This window comes from Tasmannia lanceolata, unplaced genomic scaffold (genome assembly GCF_043159265.1).
Source record: "Tasmannia lanceolata isolate RefF3 unplaced genomic scaffold, GAP_Taslan_0.1 ptg000012l, whole genome shotgun sequence".
In the NCBI taxonomy this organism is placed as follows: domain Eukaryota; kingdom Viridiplantae; phylum Streptophyta; class Magnoliopsida; order Canellales; family Winteraceae; genus Tasmannia; species Tasmannia lanceolata.
The window spans coordinates 3,752,428-3,772,801 of record NW_027518689.1 but is presented as its reverse complement, the minus strand read 5'-3'; the positions used below and the strand labels follow the sequence as shown (position 1 = coordinate 3,772,801).

At 44.8% G+C, this 20,374-nt stretch overlaps 1 protein-coding gene across 1 annotated transcript in view; it reads right to left on the bottom strand.

Moving 5' to 3' along the window:
* Positions 1-20,374, bottom strand: part of LOC143887555 (ARM repeat superfamily protein) — a 129,588-nt gene that overhangs the window by 61,672 nt on the left and 47,542 nt on the right. Inside the window, 5 exon segments of the mRNA XM_077391643.1 lie at positions 9,793-9,841; positions 9,947-9,999; positions 10,093-10,224; positions 10,388-10,519; positions 10,597-10,640. Coding sequence (XP_077247758.1) covers positions 9,793-9,841; positions 9,947-9,999; positions 10,093-10,224; positions 10,388-10,519; positions 10,597-10,640 — 410 coding nt within the window.

The window sequence follows — 20,374 nt, the reverse complement described above, 5'->3', positions numbered from 1 at the left end:
AAACCTCTTCAATGAGGTCACCATGTAAAAAAGCATTCTTCATGTCCAACTAATACAAAGGCCAACCCCAGTTTACCACAAAAGATATAAGAACCCAGGCAGATGGAATCTTCATAACTAGAGAAAATGACTCAGTATAATCCACTCTAAACATCTGAGTGTAGCCCGTCGCAATCAAGCGGGCTTTGAAATGATCAATTGTACCATCTGGAAAATACTTAATGGCGAAAACCGATCAACACCCAATGGTCTAAGCACCGAACGGTAGCGGAACCAACTTCCAAGTGCCATTTGAATGAAGGGCATCAATCTAATCATCCTTAGCGACAAGCCAACCCGGATGAGCTAATGCTTCTGCAACATATTTAGGAACAACAACAGAGGACAAAGAAGAAAGAAAACTTATATAGGAAGGAGAAATGTGATCATAAGAGACAAAATGAGAGATACTGATGTCCAGAAATGCGTGAATAGGTCCAAGAAACAACTGGAGAATAAAAAGGAACTGTAGACACTTGATTATCTGAGGGAGACCTGTCAGGCTGGGAAGGCAATTAGTTGGGTGGAGGTGGATCTAAGGCAGACACATCATAATGAGCCTGTGAAATCCAAAGAGAGCCATGAGTATAAACTTGCAGCTAAGAAGGTACAACATCTAAGGAGGAAGAAGGAATGAGAAGAGGCAGTACATTGGCATGAACAAAATAAGTCTCAGAGTTAGAAAAGTACGGAGTAGTCCCAGATAAGGTAACATCAGCAGAAACAAAACATCTTCACAAAGTGGGACTGTAACAGTTATACCCCTTTTGTGTTCTTGAATAACCAAGAAAAGACACATTTTCTTTGAGCGAGCATCCAACTTGTCTAATCTAGAAGATAACTTATGAACAAAATATACACGACCAAATACTTGTGGGAGCAAAGGACAGGGATTACTAGAGGGATGAAGCAATAAGAATGGAGTTTGATTATCCAACACAGAAGACGGGAGATGATTACTAAGGAAACAAGCAGTAAGCACATCATCACTATAATAGGGCTTAGGTACCTACATCTTAAACATAAGAGAGCGTGCCTAATCAAGAAGATAGCGAAGTTTACTCTCAACCACTCCATTTTATTGGGAGGTATAGGCATAAGAGGATTGATGAAGAATACGATGCGACTGAAGGAAGGATTGAAAACTGATGGGGTCCAAAATATGCAACCAATCGGCTGTTGACACGTGGCCCTCACAGGGACCACTGCAAAGCCAACACCTGTCCCTGCTAGGAGTGACACCGGGACCAATCAGGGACTTCCACCTGCCCCTCCTAGGTATGAGACCTGGTCCATACAGGGGCCACCACCTGTCCTGGACAGGTGGCTCAGAATCACTATAAATAGCCTTCACTTGTGCTAAGGTGAGGGATCTGGAAATCAAAACCCTAAGCTTTTGCTCTGACATTGCTCTGCACTCCTGCTCATACTGACTTGAGTGTCGAAGCGCCCGTCCGGAGCACCACTCCGGGTTGGTCTTCTGACCCTTTGTCTTCTTGTCTGTGCCCTTGTGCAGCGCAGGACTCCATCAGCCCTTCAGGCCCAGATCAGCCCTTCCGGCCCTAGCAGCGCAGGACTCCATCAGCCCTTCAGGCCCAGATCAGCCCTTCAGGCACAGATCAGCCCTTCAGGCATAGATCAGCCCTTCAGGCACAAACAGCGCAGGACTCCATCAGCCCTTCAGGCCCAGATCAGCCCTTCAGGCCCAGATCAGCCCTTCAGGCACAGATCAGCCCTTCAGGCCCAGATCAGCCCTTCAGGCACAGATCAGCCCTTCCGACCCTACCATAACCTGTTACCAATTTTAGACCTAACAGATTTGGCGCCATCCGTGGGACCCCGCAACAAAAAGCTGTTCGAAATCTCACTCAGACAAAAATGGTAGGACGGATTGGCGCGGAGAACACACGCCCCCGGACCGGAATCAGACTCGTCATTTCACAAGACGAGACAACAGCCTCCGGGACAGGCATGTGCGTCCTGAGTCTAAGTGTTTGCAGTGCTTGCAGACTTAGACCTCAGCAGCGGTGCAGAGGTTCACTTCGTAGAACCTGTTTGCAGCGCAGCCTCAGCAGCGGTGCAGAGGTTCACTCCGTAGAACCTGTTTGCAGCGCAGCCTCAGCAGCGGTGCAGAGGTTCACTCCGTAGAACCTGTTTGCAGCGCAGACTCAGCAGCGGTGCAGAGGTTCACTCCGTAGAACCTGTTTGCAGCACAGACTCAGCAGCGGTGCAGAGGTTCACTCCGTAGAACCTGTTTGAAGCGCAGACTCAGCGGTGGTGCACTCCGGCTCGTCCTAGTGGCTTGGAGATCAGTTCCAGTCGAGGACGCCAATAGTGTGGCCCACCCCGGCTCATCCTAGTGGCTTAGAGATCAGTTCCAGCCGAGGACGCCAGCAGTGAATACCACCTTCGAAGACTCTAAGTGTTTGCATACTTAGCTCTCAGCTCGGTGCTTGCAGACTTAGAAGCGCAGTAGTGTGGCCCACTCCGGCTCATCCTACTGGCTTGGAGATCAGTTCCAGCCGAGGACGCCAGCAGTGGAAACCACCTTCAAAGACTCTAAGTGTTTGCATACTTAGCTCTCAGCTCGGTGCTTGCAGACTTAGAAGCCCCGCAGTGGTGCACTCCGGCTCATCCTGTTGGCTTGGAGATCAGTTCTAGCCGAGGACGCCAGCAGTGAAGACCACCTCGAAGACTCTAAGTGTTTGCATACTTAGCTCTCAGCTCGGTGCTTGCAGACTTAGAAGCCACACAGTGGTGCACTCCGGCTCATCCTGTTGGCTTGGAGATCAGTTCCAGCCGAGCACGCCAGCAGTGAAGACCACCTTGAAGACTCTAAGTGTTTGCATACTTAGCTCTCAGCTCGGTGCTTGCAGACTTAGAAGCCCCGCAGTGGTGCACTCCGGCTCATCCTGTTTGGTGTGGAGATCAGTTCCAGCCGAGGACGCTAGCAGTGAAGACCACCTTGAAGACTCTAAGTGTTTGCATACTTAGCTCTCAGCTCGGTCCTTGCAGACTTAGAAGCCCAACAGTGGTGCACTCCGGCTCATCCTAGTGGCTTGGAGATCAGTTCCAGCCGAGGACGCCAGCAGTGAATACCACCTTCGAAGACTCTAAGTGTTTGCATACTTAGCTCTCAGCTCGGTGCTTGCAGACTTAGAAGCGCAGTAGTGTGGCCCAATCCGGCTCATCCTAGTGGCTTGGAGATCAGTTCCAGCCGAGGACGCCAGCAGTGGAAACCACCTTCAAAGACTCTAAGTGTTTGCATACTTAGCTCTCAGCTCGGTGCTTGCAGACTTAGAAGCCCCGCAGTGGTGCACTCCGGCTCATCCTGTTTGGTGTGGAGATCAGTTCCAGCCGAGGACGCCAGCAGTGAAGACCACCTTGAAGACTCTAAGTGTTTGCATACTTAGCTCTCAGCTCGGTGCTTGCAGACTTAGAAGCCCAGCAGTGGTGCACTCCGGCTCATCCTAGTGGCTTAAAGATCAGTTCCAGCCGAGGACGCCAGCAGTGAATACCACCTTCGAAGACTCTAAGTGTTTGCATACTTAGCTCTCAGCTCGGTGCTTGCAGACTTAGAAGCGCAGTAGTGTGGCCCACTCCGGCTCATCCTAGTGGCTTGGAGATCAGTTCCAGCCGAGGACGCCAGCAGTGGAAACCACCTTCAAAGACTCTAAGTGTTTGCATACTTAGCTCTCAGCTCGGTGCTTGCAGACTTAGAAGCCCCGCAGTGGTGCACTCCGGCTCATCCTGTTTGGTGTGGAGATCAGTTCCAGCCGAGGACGCCAGCAGTGAAGACCACCTTGAAGACTCTAAGTGTTTGCATACTTAGCTCTCAGCTCGGTGTTTGCAGACTTAGAAGCCCAGCAGTGGTGCACTCCGGCTCATCCTAGTGGCTTGGAGATCAGTTCCAACCGAGGACGCCAGCAGTGAATACCACCTTCGAAGACTCTAAGTGTTTGCATACTTAGCTCTCAGCTCGGTGCTTGCAGACTTAGAAGCGCAGTAGTGTGGCCCACTCCGGCTCATCCTAGTGGCTTGGAGATCAGTTCCAGCCGAGCACGCCAGCAGTGGAAACCACCTTCAAAGACTCTAAGTGTTTGCATACTTAGCTCTCAGCTCGGTGCTTGCAGACTTAGAAGCCCAGCAGTGGCCCACTCCGGCTCATCCTGGTGGCTTGGAGATCAGTTCCAGCCGAGGACGCCAGCAGTGGAGACCACCTTCAAAGATTGCAGACTTAGAGAGCAGAAGTGGTTCACTCCGGCACGTCCGCTAAAGGATAAAAGACCAGTTCCGGCCAAGGACACCCAGTGAAAAACCACCTTATAAAGCTCAAGTTCTGAAGACTTGGATCCGACCAGAAAATGAGGTCATCTCAGGCCGACCAGAAAATCCTGGTCATCTCAGGCCGACCAGAAAATGAGGTCATCTCAGGCCGACCAGAAAATTAGGTCATCTCAGGCCGACCAGAAGGCTTAGCCGGACAGGATATGGCGCAATCGCTAGACGACAAAAGCACTAGAAGACAAAAGACCTGCCCGGCCGAGCCGCCCAGAAGACTTAGCCGGACAGGATATGGCGCAATCGCTAGACGACAAAAGCGCTAAAAGACAAAAGACCTGCCCGGCCGAGCCGCCCAGAAGGCTTAGCCGGACAGGATATGGCGCAATCGCTAGACGACAAAAGCGCTAAAAGACAAAAGACCTGCCCAGCCGAGCCGCCCAGAAGGCTTAGCCGGACAGGATATGGCGCAATCGCTAGACGACAAAAGCGCTAAAAGACAAAAGACCTGCCCGGCCGAGCCGCCCAGAAGGCTTAGCCGGACAGGATATGGCGCAATCGCTAGACGACAAAAGCGCTAAAAGACAAAAGACCTGCCCGGCCGAGCCGCCCAGAAGGCTTAGCCGGACAGGATATGGCGCAATCGCTAGATGACAAAAGCGCTAGAAGACAAAAGACCTGCCCGGCCGAGCCGCCCAGAAGACTTAGCAGGACAGGATATGACGCGTTCGCTAGAAGACAAAGACCTGCCCGGCCGAGCCGCCCAGAAGGCTTAGCCGGACAGGATATGACACGTTCGCTAGAAGACAAAAGACCTGCCCGGCTAAGCCGCCCAGAAGGCTTAGCCGGACAGGATATGACGCGTTCCCTAGAAGACAAAGACCTGCCCGGCCGAGCCGCCCAGAAGGGCTCGGCCGGACAGGATATGACGCGTTCGCTAGAAGACAAAGACCTGCCCGGCCGAGCCGCCCAGAAGGCTTCGACGGACAGACCTCTAGTGCAGATTCTGCCCGGCCGAGCCGACCAGAAGGCTTCGACGGACAGACCTCCAGTGCAGATTCTGCCCGGCCGAGCCGCCCAGAAGGCTTCGACGGACAGACCTCCAGTGTAAATTCTGCCCGGCCGAGCGGCCCAGAAGGCTTAGACGGACAGACCTCCAGCGCAATTTCTGCCCTTTCAGGCCGCCCAGAAGGGCTTGGCCGGCCAGACTTCTGTTCCAAAATTTGGCCGTACTGGATAGCTCAGAGGCTCATATCCGGCCGTGCTCCTTCAGGCCAAACTTCAAGGCCAGACCAGGGCGCCCGGAGGCCCCTGTCCGGCCGCGGTTTCTTCAGGCCCAGTCTGAGGCCGGCCTGAGCTGCCCAGAGGCCTTAAGGCCGGCCAGATGCTGTTTTAACCCTCTCTTTGCTTCTCCCAGCCACTCTCATGGCTCGAAGAACCAGGGGGCAACTGATGGGGTCCAAAATATGCAACCAATCGGCTGTTGACACGTGGCCCTCACAGGGACCACTGCAAAGCCAACACCTGTCCCTGCTAGGAGTGACACCTGGACCAATCAGGGACTTCCACCTGCCCCTCCTAGGTATGAGACCTGGTCCATACAGGGGCCATCACCTGTCCTGGACAGGTGGCTCAGAATCACTATAAATAGCCTTCACTTGTGCTAAGGTGAGGGATCTGGAAATCAAAACCCTAAGCTTTTGCTCTGACATTGCTCTGCACTCCTGCTCATACTGACTTGAGTGTCGAAGCGCCCGTCCGGAGCACCACTCCGGGTTGGTCTACTGACCCTTTGTCTTCTTGTCTGTGCCCTTGTGCAGCGCAGGACTCCATCAGCCCTTCAGGCCCAGATCAGCCCTTCCGGCCCTAGCAGCGCAGGACTCCATCAGCCCTTCAGGCCCAGATCAGCCCTTCAGGCACAGATCAGCCCTTCAGGCACAAACAGCGCAGGACTCCATCAGCCCTTCAGGCCCAGATCAGCCCTTCAGGCACACATCAGCCCTTCCGGCCCTACCATAACCTATTACCAATTTTAGACCTAACAAAAACCATTAATGGTAGAAAAGTATTCCCAGATATTATCAGTACATAAACATCCAATGGAACATTGATATTGTTTGCAAATCTTAGAGTAAAAGGTACGAAATGCAGAGAAAACTTTTAAACGATCTTTCAGTAAAAACAACCATGTCATTCGTGAATAATCATCAACCAAAATAATAAAGTACTTAATACCAATACAGATGAGGTTCGACAAGGACCCCATACATCTGAATGAACTAAATTAAAGGGATGAGAAACACAACTGAAAGCTCTGGAGGGAAAGGACACCCCATGGTGTTTTCCTAATTCACAAAGACACACTGAAAAGAACTAAGTAAACTCGACATAAAGACTGACTTCTGAAGCTTCTCAAATGAAAGGTGGCCCAAACGGTAGTGCCAGTGAAAAGAATCAACCGAGCTGCGTAAAGCTGCATTCTCCCTCGTATGATAAAGGCCATCCACCTTACAACCCGAACCAATCTTCTTCCCAATCTTCAAATCTTAAAAAACACATTAAGAAGGGAAGAAAGAAACTAAACAATTCAAATGTTTAGTGACTGACTAACAGAAAGTAAATTAAAGAGCAATTTAGAAACGCAAAGAATAGAGGATAATGAAAGGCCTGAGTGAGGAGAAGCTACATCTACTCCTGAGAGAGTAGAAGTAGTCACATCACCAAGGTAACACTATGACTCGGTAAAGAAAATGACTAAACAAAAGAAAGTACATCAGATTTACCACTCATATGATTGGATGCACCTGAATCAATGAGCCATGACCTAGAAGCAGAAAGAAAACAAGAGGAATTGCTGCCTTGTAGTGCTAAGGTAGCAATTGGCTGCTTGCCTTTATCCTTATATCTCAAAAACGCATCATATTCAACCCGAGAAACTATTAAGGAATCATCTTGCTCAGCTTGTCTAGATGATGGAGGTACAGACCTCTTAGACGCAGCAAATGAAGCATGACTAACATATCTAGGGGGCCGTAACCAAGGTTTGAAATTTCAGTTTCGGTTTAGGCCTCGGCTGAAAATGAAACTTCAGTGGAAATTTTGGTGTAAATGTTATAATTTTGGCCAAAAATTTTAAATTTTGAATTAGGTTTTAAATTTCGGTTCCGGCTGAAATCTGAAATTTCTGATGAAATTTAGATGTTTTCGCCCAAATTTAAAACCATGGCGGTAACTCCAGTGCAGATCATATAAATAATCAACTAAGTGGCCCTCCATACAGCAATGGGTGCAAAAGCGAGTTCCACGACCACCAGTACCATGGCCTCCCCCTGAATCACGGGTACAACCAGGACGACGTCTGCTACGGGAAGACAGACTACCACGACACTACAATCACTACCCAAATGAGCCGGTAGGGCCGAGTGCTCAATATAAGGCTCACTCCAACCCTCAATTCTCATAGACCTCTGAATCACTCAAACCAACTGAGCAACCATAAACTCACTGTCCTCAAATAATCACAAGTTACTAATCACAACCACAGGCAACCAACACAAGAAAAGAATCACTAAAGTCACCTCAGAGAATTAATCCAATAAAAGAGAGATAATGTTAGGGGATGTTGGGCCTCCGAATCATATAAACTCCAACAAAACACCTTTCGAAAGTGATCAACACACCAAACCGGTCCTATATCCAGATTTCTAGGGCCAAACGAAGCACATACAGAAAAATCGGAGACTTACGCCATAAAAACGGCAGCGGTGGAGGCTTACAACATCAAGACCACGGAGACCAGCAACAATAGACACATTATTTAGTGCCCTCCGACGACCCTAGAAAACTAGGGTTATTGTTCGTGTGAACAGTGCAGCAATACTGTCCACGTGGTATTGTTCATGTGGTACTGTAGCAGCACTATTCACGTGGTATTCTAGGGTTGTAGTATCCAAGTCCTATAAGTTATATCGTTAAAAGAACTGAAATGACTAAAATACCACTCCATAGGGGTGTCATACATAAAGCAAAGAAAATAACTCTCAACAATAGTTAAGTTATGCTATATCTTTTAATAGGATAGGGATCAACATGGATGGATATAGTGGAAAACACTGTAATTAAGCTTAAGTGATATTTATGTATCAAGGAAGTAGATCATGCTGTTGGATTTCAACCTCCATGAATTCTATTCCTCTTTTTTTTCTTCTCCACTTTCCATATGAATTTGATGGGAGATGATCTTTCAAGAATTTAACAAGTATCAGTCACAATTTTTCTGATGTATATACAGTTATCTAACAGTTCCTGTAGCTTACTATATCAATATTGAAACATGATCTTCAAGCACCTCCAAGCCCTCCCGTCAGGGGAGTAGAACTATTTAAAGGAAGGGATTCGTGGACGGATTGGACAGCTACTGATTAGACCAATTGAAGAGTTAAAGGACAAAAGGAAGAGCTAACAAGGGCTGGGGGAGGTACCCCAACACGTGGTTATCCGAAACCTTGCCTGGCACCACTTCCACACACACAAATCCAAGCTTAATGCAAGATCCATTGTGAGTAATCATAAGAAAGATAGTAATAAAAGAACTTTATAGTCCGCTGGAATAGTCCTACTTTGGTTACATTGTACTCCAGTCTTTCTGGGGCAATCAATCCTTCCCTTCTTTGAAAGGGCCTTTCTATAGCGATCAAGCAAGGGAAGCAAGTCAAGCTGATCGTTCATCAATTGGTTCGTTAGTACATGTTCTCTTGTCCCAGTAATACAACCTAAATAAGGCAGGAAACCCATCCCAATAAGAGGGGCATATCGCAATCATTCCTCCATCAGATTTATATCCCTTCTGGTCCACCCAATTCCCATTCCTTATGTCTCGGCTGGCCAGTACCAATATTTGCTTGATTTGCCATACTTCCCTCCCTCTTCGGATCCACCCCTCTTGTTGCATTCCTTGTGGAAACCGGCATGACCCCAAGCAAAAAAATGCCCCACAAGCACACGGAAGCACACCAAGTGGACAAAAGCATGCCAAGCAACTAGTAGTCGAGCAGGCAAAAGCATGTCGAACGACCACACACACACACCAAAGTCAACAAATCCTATCCTCTCTCTGTGATGGTCCAAGTAAACCTTGGATAGTGGGAACAGACCTATTTATTGCCAGAGTAAACTAATTTGAAGTCATTGAAGAAGATAATTCGAAACATCAATTGGCTAGAGAGAATTCTAAAATTATTCTTTTAATATATCTATCTATATATATATATATATATATATATATATATATATATATATATATATATATATATATATATATAAATGTGTGTGTGTGTTTGCGCGCGCGCGTGCGTGTGTGTGTAAAAAGTTACTTTCGAAAAGAAAAGAAGTCCATGCCAGAAAGAAATGATCTGAACTAATAAAATGACAAATTCAACGTACCAAAACAATTAAGAACTTTTCTCCATTTACCTGGAACCCCAGCGGGATAAGATCCTTTTCTGATGTATTGGCAACTGACCTGCGAAAAACAAAACGAATAAATGCAAGCAGAACCAAGAAGATACCGCTCAATTATAAACCTAAAAAGTAGTAGAAACAAACACACTGAAACTATAGAACAAACCTCAACATCTCAAGAATATCAGGCCAACTGTAGTATAACTTCTCTCCATGTCTCTGAAGAGCAACATAGCGAAAAAATAATATTTTCACCCATTCAACGACTGAATGTTCATGTGAAGTGGCCTTATCAATTGGGAAAAAAATTACCTCTAAAACATGAAGCAAAATCTTCAAAGATCCAGCATGAACGTCAAAGTTTTGACTAGACATATAGAGGATCCTTAATGGTGAAATAACAGAACACTCAAATGATCTCAAATCTGTACCTATGGCTTCCATCTGGAGGAAAAGAAAAACATATCGGTTAACAGTGTCAGTCATAGGACCCTTAACCATGGTTTTAAATTTCGGCAAATTTAAAATTTCGACCGAAATTATAAGATTTTCACCGAAACTGAAATTTCAAACCATGCTCTTAACTAAAGAATGCTAATTATCTGACCTGGTAATCTGAAAGCAGTTGTTTAGAAAGTGTAACACTTTGAAATCGGTCAGAGGCTAATACAGCACAAATAGATTGATCGAATGCATCAAGTGCCAAATTGCGCAATTGTGGATTGGAGTTCTCTGAAAGCTGCACAACATTCTCATGATGTCAAGAACTAAACTGCAATTGCCTTATTGCCACATGAAAATCTCATTACTTATCACCTCAAAAAGATGGCCAACAACTTCATCCCACAAAGGCTCCACTCCTGGAAATATAGTAGAAAAAATTAGCATGTAGACAATGACACAAACATAGCCACAGTCAGAAGACTCGGAACAATAAAACAGAAAAGCTGACTGGTCCAATATGCAAATGGATGAATTCACATGTTTTCTTACTTATATGCACCACTACAGAAATTTTACAAACACAAAACAGCTCAACAGTAGTAGAATGTAGGGAATTGTGAGACAAAATTTTACTATCATACAAGGAAATAAAATATATAAAGGTTAATATGTGTACGTATAATAATAACAATTAACGGTCATTCTCTAATGAGTCTTGAACTATTTCATTCGAAGGACATCTTTTGACATGCCAATAATAACAAAATAACCGGCATTTTAGTTTAGCTATGACACAGTTCATCTACCATGGGAACAACTAAAACACTTACATGCTTCAAAGAAATTTGAAGGGGACAGTAATCTCAAAATAACGCGTGCAGTCAAAAGGGAAGTAGTTCCGAAAATTCAGATGGAAATTCGGGAGCCGATTATAAGCAGTAATCAGCAAGGCTATGGCAGGAAACTGGAGAAAAATAAAAGATGACCTTTATATTGTACAAAGTGATGAAGTACCTGGTACAATCACTCAGAAATGGGGATGCCAACGGATCCACTTATGAATTGGTCATGATCTGTTCGGATCCCTTATTGGAGTATTCTAGGTCCTACTTACATTCTGCACGGTTAGGGCTTAGGGTTAGGGTAGAGAAAACGGCAGAAACTCAAGAGAAAGAGGGGGAAATCGTCATCAAAACGAAAACTGGGAAAATGATATGTTGTTTGATATTTTCAATAGGGTTTTAAATGTTACAAAAAATTCCTCATGAATCGACATAAATGAACAAAAATATGAAATGGATTTTTTGTACAATTGCATCTCCATTCGGATCTAGGATGCTCCATCGGTTGTTAGTAAGTGAAGATGTGTCCTCGAGAACGCTGCATTGGTTGTTGGAAATTGAAGATGCGAAGTCGAGGATGAGTCCTTTGTGATATTTGGAGCTTGGCCCCAATCTCAAACCTTCTCCATGGACTATGGTGGTGGTGGACATAGAAGATGTCGGCGATGCTCATACCCTTCGGAAGTTCTACCACATAAGCATTGTCGCCCATCTTCTCTAAGACTTAACAAGGACCCATTTTTCTTGGCTTGAGCTTGTTGTAGACACCCATGTGGTACCTTTCTTTGGAGAGATGAACCCAAACAAGATCTCCCACTTCAAAGAGAACTTCCCTCCTATGTTGGTCCACCCAATCTTTGGTCCTCTGGTAAGCCTTTTCTAGATTTCCTTGACTTTGATGCGAATAGCCTTGAGGCCCTCAACCGTATCCGTTGTCCTCTTTAAGCCTTTCTCTCCATATGGAAAGGGAAGAAGATCCAAAGGACCCAATGGGTTGTAGCCATGCACAACCTGAAATGGAGAATAGTCATTCGAGCGGTTCATCATGGAGTTGAACTCAAACTCGATCTTGGGAAGAACTGAATCCCAACTGCCCAAGCTCTTGACATTGTTCTCGACATGTTGCTAAGTGTTATGTTTACGATCTCTCTGACAATCTGTCAGTGGATGATAAGGCGAGCTGAATTTGAGGCCGGTTCCAAGTCTTCTTCAAAGGTTGCGTCAAAAGTGGCTCACAAAATTGGAATCTCTGTCTGATTTGATGGTACAAGGTATCCCATGATGGCAAACCACCTCTGCAAAGTACAAATAAGCAATATGATTGGCATTCATAGTCGTCCTTCAAGGACAAATCTAGCCATCATGCTGAACCTATCCACGATCTCCATAATGAGGTCATACCCTTTGGCAGTCCTCGGTAGGCCGAGTACAAAATCTATAGAAACTTCCAGCCTAGGTGCCTCTGGAATGGGAAGAGGAGTGTATATACAATCATGTGTTAGTCATGGTTACTTTGGCCGTCTGGCAAATGCGGTATCTCTAAACATATGTGTGCACGTCTGTCAATACCAAGCCAATAAAAAATGTCTTTCATGAACCACGACGCCTTCCTCTTCCCAAAGTGTCCATGATCATGTAACTCCCTAATGACCAACAACTTCAATGAAGAATCTGGAAGGCATAAGCAGTTACCCCTGAAAAGATAATCATCCTGCAGGTGATACTCATCAGACCTGTGATCTGGCCCTCTTCTGCTAGTCTGACAATCGGCCCAAAGAACTCATCACTATGAAACTGTTCTCTGACCAAATCGAATACAAGCCAATGTTACCTGGAACGTGGATCCGATATACAGTCCAGGAACGGGCATGAGGTACTCTGGTTACCTTGGTATGCAATACGACGGGGGTTAGGCCATACATATTTATTCGAAAGGAACCTTTAAGTTCCAAACTAAAATATATAAAATTTGAAGATCTCAAAATATCACTAAAGAAAGAACCACCATACCTTCAACACTTCATTTTTGAAAGATAAAATATAAGGGATGTAGCACATCATATATTATATACGCAACCCCAAAAGAAAGCAAACAGAAAACAACTATCTAGTTATGAAATAAAAACATAAAAACATGATACATGACTGGATTAATAAGCTAGTGTGAGGCTGTCTTTCCCTTTTCCACTGAAATGTTCCCTCTTCCAAAGATAGATATGCGAACTTTTTTGTCTAGGACGACGGGGTCGCCGTTTGGATAGGGAATGTACCGCGTTTGGAGTCCTACGATCCGGATCACGGGACAATAGGCTGGTAGCAAGCCCGGTAACATTGATCCGAGCACTTAAATGCTCATGGAACTGAAAAGTCGAAAAGAAAGTGGAGACGGCTAAGAGCATATGTGACTTTATTCTGCACCCCTGATTTCTGTTTGATGGCGAAAGTATATTCTTGTAGGTACACAACCCACTTAGCATGGTTGGCTCTGAGCTTATGTTGTCTCTGTAAAAACTTGAGAGACTGATGATCTGAAAATAGCACAAACTCTGTGTATCAAGTAATGTTGTCAATAGGTCAATGCCTTGACGATCGCATTGAGCTTCAGGTCATATGTTAATATCGTAATGCTGCACCACCTAGATTCTCACTGTAATAACCAACTAGACAACGATCTTGGCTAAGAACGGCAGCAACCCCACCTTGGAGGCATTATAGTCCACCTCAAATATCTGTGAAAATTTTGAAAGGGCCAACACTGGTGAACTGGTGAGGCAAGCCATTATCTCCTCAAAGGTCTGCTGAGTGGCTGGGGTCCAAATAAAGTCGCCATGTCGCAGGAGTTCAGTTACAGGTGTCATATTATACTAAACCAACGTATGAAACGTCTGTAGAAGCTAGACAGTGCATGAAATGAACAGACATCACGAATGGTCTGTCTGTCTTACCAGCCAATCAACAACCACTGCAACCTTGGCCTCGTCAGGCCTAATCCCTGCTGTTGAAACCTGCTATCCAAGAAATATCAACACCAGAGCCATCCAAACACACTTCTTGAAGTTGGCATAAAGTTTCTCGGCCGTCAAAGTAGAAGGACAGCCCCCAGATGGTCTAAATGTTCCGATGTAAATACACCACGATGAAGCTCACATTAAAGAGTTGAAGCACCTGGCTCATGACCCCTCATAAATGTACTAGGAGCGTTGGATAATCCAAATGGCATGACTAGGCACTCAAAAAACACTCTCGGGTTTTACATGCAGACTTCCACTCGTCCCCTGCCCAAATACGTATCTGGTATAGCCACTTTTCAGATAAATCTTCATAAAGACTGTAGCTCCCACGGCTGATCTAACATGTTGTCTAGCCAATGAATGGGAAATCTGTACATAATTGTGATACAATTGATAGCACAGCTGTCAACACACATCAGCCAGGGTAGCATCTTTCTTCGCCACTAAATAAGGAGGGACAACGCATGGGCTCACTCTCCCTTATGAATCCCATATGTAATAACTCCTCAACCCGCCGATAGAGCTCCTCGTGCTCATTAAGGGACATCTTGTAGTGGGCCTTGTTTGGAAGCAAGGCCTTTGGCATAAAGTATATCAAGTGCTGAATTTCCCTCGTAGGAGGCAAGTAGGCAACTCCCTAGGAAGCTCTTTGGGAAACACCTCAGTGTCATTGATAACCTGTGCCAAACTAGGAGGTAAAGAAATCATTCCATCCTCCATATTGTCTTCTGCAAATGTAGTGTAGACTAAGGCAAACACAACCTCTGACTCTCCCACTGCCTCCTCAAACTCCACCCTGGAATGACAAGTGACTTTCTGCTCTGCAATAGACTTGCCATGTTTCTCTGATGAGGGTAGGAGTACTAACTTTCTGTTATTCCTCATGAGGGTGTAGTTGTTCTAACGGCCGTGGTAAACACTCCTGTTGAACAGTTAAGGTCGTCCCAACAACATGCGTCCATGAGAACCACATCAAACCATGTCTTATCAACGTACTTGTCACCTATGGCCAGGGTAGACAAATTTCGGTGTTGGCCCAGATTTTGGCCGAAATTTCAAAATTTTGGCCAAATATATTTTTCGCCGAATTTTTTGTTTTACAAAATTTCAATATTTTCACTTTTTTTTTTTTTCAAAATTTCAAAATTTTGTCGAAATTTCGGGTTTTAACGAAAAAAAATTTAGCAAGTTTCGGCCAAAGATTCGGTATTTCGGCCGAAATTTCGGTTTCGGACCAAAACCGAAATTTGAAACCTTGCCTGAGTAACTGAGTAACCCAAAGTTCATTGTCTTTGTTCAACCACACTAGCTTGTATGGTTTTGGGTGCGGCTCTAGTCTCAAACTCAACTTTTGGGCTGCTTCTTGTGAGATCACATTCTCACAGCTGTCAGAATCCACAATTAAAGTGCAGACTTGCCACTGATGGTTCACTTTGGGGTGAATATTTATGCCTTAGCCAGTCCTCTTCTGCCTTAGGTGTGAGGAATAAACGGCGAGCTATCAACCAATCATCTATGTTATCTTCTGCTGCCACAAAAACAATGTCCTCCTATGCCTTAACATCCTCCCTTAGAATCTCTGGCTCCTCATTGTACTCATCGTCAACATCATCCTAATGTGTGTAAAGTTGTTGTCTGGCCTTTGGACACTCATTGGAGTAGTGTCTCATGTTTTGCAATTTGAAGGACTTAATGAAGGCCTTATTTAACTACGACTTCTGTGGTGCATGCCCTGCTTTTTGTGAGCGTGTAACAAACCTATGAGCCACTCTTGTAGGTGTAGGAATCACCGGTGCACTTGTAGGGAAAACACTAGTCACTCTACCAGTCCTCTAAAAATTGCCAACCCTGCCATATGCAAAGAGACTGCTCGACCCTCTCTGTTATGCCTCTATGCATAGGCCTTACTGAATGCCTCAGACACATCCCGTAGTGTATGGCCAATCAAAGCATCTTGTATCGAATGTCGTAATCCACTGATGCATCGTGACAATGACTGCTCTCTGGTCTCTCTCAAATTGTTCCTCTATACGAAGCGATGGAACTCCTGTGTGTTTTTAGACACGTATAAAGTCTGTCAGAAATTGAAGGGGCAGAAAGTCCCTTCGCATCTCCCTCCTCATCTCCTCCCAAGTAGAGATGAGAGGCTCATCAAGCTGTCGTCTCTGGTACTTTTCCACTTGCCACCATGCCAATGCTCGGCACCTTAGTCGAGTGGCAACAAGGGGAACAATCTTGTCCTCAAGGACTTCCATGCAACAAAGGGTCTCATCAACAGTCACCTCTAAGTCAAGGTAGTCCTCTGGCTCTAAGCCACCTTTAAACTCTAGAATTTCCATCTTAAATCCGGAATTCCACCGTGTATCCCTATAGTCTGGTGGAAACTCAAGTACTGGCACTTGCCGTCTGTATGGGGCGGGAGCTGGTCTCCTGCGCCTCATGGGAACCTGATCGTCATAGATACCATCTCGGTCATCCTCATGAAAATCCTATAGCGATGGAGACGGAGTTTGCCATCGTGTGGCTAACCAATTGACTATCAGTCAATGCCTCCATCTGAGCATCCAATTAAGCTCGGTGTTCGACCATCTGTTCCTGATTAACGGACAACTACCTCATAACATCGGCCAATGTGTATCCGCTAGGGTCTGAGCTATGCTCCTCATAATCACAAATAGTGACTCGCTTCTGTGGAATTTCTGCTTGCACTACAATACCAGGAAACTCTGGATGGTTGTGTTTGCAGCAAGAATACTGGAATATGATAGGTGGCCAAGCTCTAAGTTTGTCCGGATTAATCTCGCCTACCACTGGCTGCTCCAGAAGGCCTAAATCAACTGCAGAAGCTGAAATCTACTATGGTACTACATGCAAACAACAACCTCAGCTCAAACAATAATGCAAACTGCCCGAAGTACAAGCAGCTCAGGTAATGCTCGGATCAGATCCTCTGAAAGAAATGTCCGGAAGCCGAAATCGGCTCAGATCTGTGTATCTCAATTATCAGATCACCAATTGGATCTGCTGCTCAATTCAGAACGCTAATTGCACCTGTAGGGAGAGGGGGCTTATTGTCCAAAAGCTGAAATGGGTTCAGCTTGGAGAATTCCAGTCAAAATTCTATAGCTCAAGCCACTATAGAAGAAAACGAATGGAATGCAGCATGTAACAAGGAATACAAGAATAGCAGTGAACAAGAAAATGGTGGTAGCTGATTGAAGAAAAAGAAAGACCACGAAATTGAAAGAAATACAGTAAGAAAAAGGCGAAAAGTTGAAGTTGACGAAGAATAAAACTGAAGCATACGCTGGAATTAATGGAGGATTCCAAAATACCTTTGAAAGCTTGACTCAATGGCAAAAAAGGACCACTCTGCAATGATATCCATGAAGAAAAGAAATGAAAAAAGAAAACAAAAACTGGCGAAATTGTATGGAAAATAACAAGCAAATAGTTGGACTTTGAAGAAATTTTGTAACGGAATTACAAAATTCCTTTGAGAACTCTCTTCGCAATGGAAAAACCACCAAAATTGCATGGAATTCAATGAATGAAAGCTTGCGGGTCAAATTGGCTCGGAAACTAAAAATTCCCAAAATTAGCAAGCAACGACAATTTCTTAAGAATTTTTGAAAATTGCAAATTTTATTGACTTCAAGATCGAATTACAGGAAGTTGATAAAGATAGAAGTGATCAACAAGGATCAAAGTCAATTTTCAATTAGCAAAAGAATTCAAAGTGAAATGCACAGAAAATGGTGTGAAAATGGAGGTAATTGGGATTTTCGATTTTTGATTGAGAAACTAAAACTTTACTGAGTAATTCAGAACGAAATTGAGCAACAATTCATCCAATATATTCAAGAAAGCAAGTACGAAAAGATACCAAAGTTGATGTAGATCTAGCGTGGATCTACTTCTAATTGGTCAATTAAGATCAAAATCCAGTTCAGATTAGTGCAGCGGTGAAAAATGAAAATTCTGATCAAAACCAGTCAAAAACCAGTAACTTGCTGCTTTAGAGCAGAAAATGCAGAAAATGGAAGAAAATAGTAGAAACTCGAATAGAATAGGAGTGCGGGCCAAAAAACTGAATTTTATTAAATTTCAATGAAATTGACAGCAAGACGTACACTTAGCTTAAAACTGAGATGAAGAAGAAAATGAAGGCCTTCTTGAGCAGGAATTCTCATCTAACATCAATCTAAGCTCCCCCTACAAGTGTCTCTCTCCCAAGGCAAGAGTACATGCACTCCAACTCAAATCTCAGCAAAAGTCCCTCCAAAATTCAAAAGGGAGCTATTTATATGGGTAGCTCCCACTCAGTTACAATTGACCTCATTACAACACTCAAATTACAAGACTACCCCACCTACTAAGAAAATATACAAACACCGGCACCGCTACTAGAAAAGAAAATTATAACACTATTACACTAGCCTTCCAGCCTCAGTAATCCAGGTCCGGCAGGTATTGGTGGAGTTCTTAGAGATGAAGGGGGCGATGTAAAGTGGTCTTTTGGAAGCCCAATCGGGGTGGCAGATTCAAATGAAGCGGAGGTACGTGCAGTCCACCAAGGATTCAAGTTTCTACGGAGAGAGAACCTGGATCAAGTGATGATTGAAGGGGACTCCCTTAATGTTATCCGTTGGTTGAGTGGATTTCATGTTTTCCCTTGGAGATTTGCAAAGTTTTTTGAGGAAATCAAGGACATTGTGGGTCATTCATCTATTTCATTTCATCACGCAAGGAGATCCGCGAATGGGGTGGCAGATAGGCTTGCTAGGGAGGGATGCACATGGAGTCACTTGGGCAGTTTGATTTCTTACCTCCTTGACCTACTATGGTCTTGGAGTCTTTCTCCCCATTTTATTCTTGTATTCTGGTTCATCTTTTTGTATCTCCTTTTTTGTTCTATTATCTCGGTCCTTTCTTTAATGAAATTTCCTGAATTACCATTCACAAAAAAAAAAAAAAAAAAAAAAAAAACACTAGCCTTCCACTAGAGGTTTATCACATAGAAGTCATGTTCTTTTCTGCCCTCTCTAGGTCCCTAGCAGCCTTGCCCTTGAGCCTAGCCGACCTCCTTAGGGCCTTGAGGTGTCCAAGGTGATGTAAGACTTCTTCTTCCATCTGGTCGGCCATGTCCGTGGAAGTGTGATCTTCGTCAGGAGGAAATCAATCAACCGATCTGCACATCATTTTCAGGGATTAAGGCAATGAATGTGGCCCCAGTAAACCTGTTAATTGCACCACCATCATAAGCTCCTCAAAAAGTTCCATGATATCATTTTTTATTCAATCCAAGCGGACTTGGAAAAAGGCCAGACAAAAACCGTAGGGGACAAGAACTCTACCTTGTTTCAAAGAAGAAACAGCATCTTTGACCTCCTCTAAAAGAGTCTTTCATAGCTTATGCTATTAATGCATCATTCTTTAACTTTTATGCCTGAAGTTATGCAAAAGTCAGGCATAAAAGTTAAAGAATGATGCATTAAAAGCATAAGCTATGAAAGACTCTTTCCTAGGTTATGCTTTTAATGCATCATTCTTTAACTTTTATGCCTGAAGGCTGAAGATATGCAAAAGTAAGTGTGTGTGTGTGTGTGTGTGTGTGTGGCGCGGGGGGGAGACACTGTCTCCTTCCTTTTGGAGTGGGAAATCGATGAAATGACCAAGTTGCGAGTGTTACGATCTGTTGAGGGCTAGGCCGGCACCTCTACCTTTGGGGGTGCAGCAACCTCGGCCGTTCTTGACTGATGTAGTGTTCTGAAGGAGCTGGTCGGCGGAGTAGCGAAAAGGCATACTGAAACATATTAATTATTCCATTCCGAATTCATCCATTTATTGGGGGAAAAGAAAAGAGAGAGGGCTGGCCCTATGCCAAATCGTGAGAGGGCCAGCCAGACTGAATATCGGAGGGAGGGGCCAAATTGCTTTCCCACCCAGTAGAAAAACGTATGAGCTCCCCTATTAGTATTAGTAAGCCCTATGCCCCCCTATATTATCACGCCCTTTTGAGCCCTTTTCATGCCCCTCTCAAGTAAGTTGACTTTGGATCGCTCTCTTCGCGTTACGTCTTCTCATTGGGGAATTCGCTCACTCCCTCATATGCTCTCCCCCCCTACGCTTTTGAGGACTTCGGGAGGAGAGCTATGAGTGTTTCCTCACTCCCACTAGACTCGAGAAACTGAGAGACTTCTTTATTGCGTTGCAAAGAGAGATCAAAGACGAAGATTTTCTGACAATTGTCACGATAAGGGCGGGCACTGGATGGAAAAGACAGAGAAGGGAACA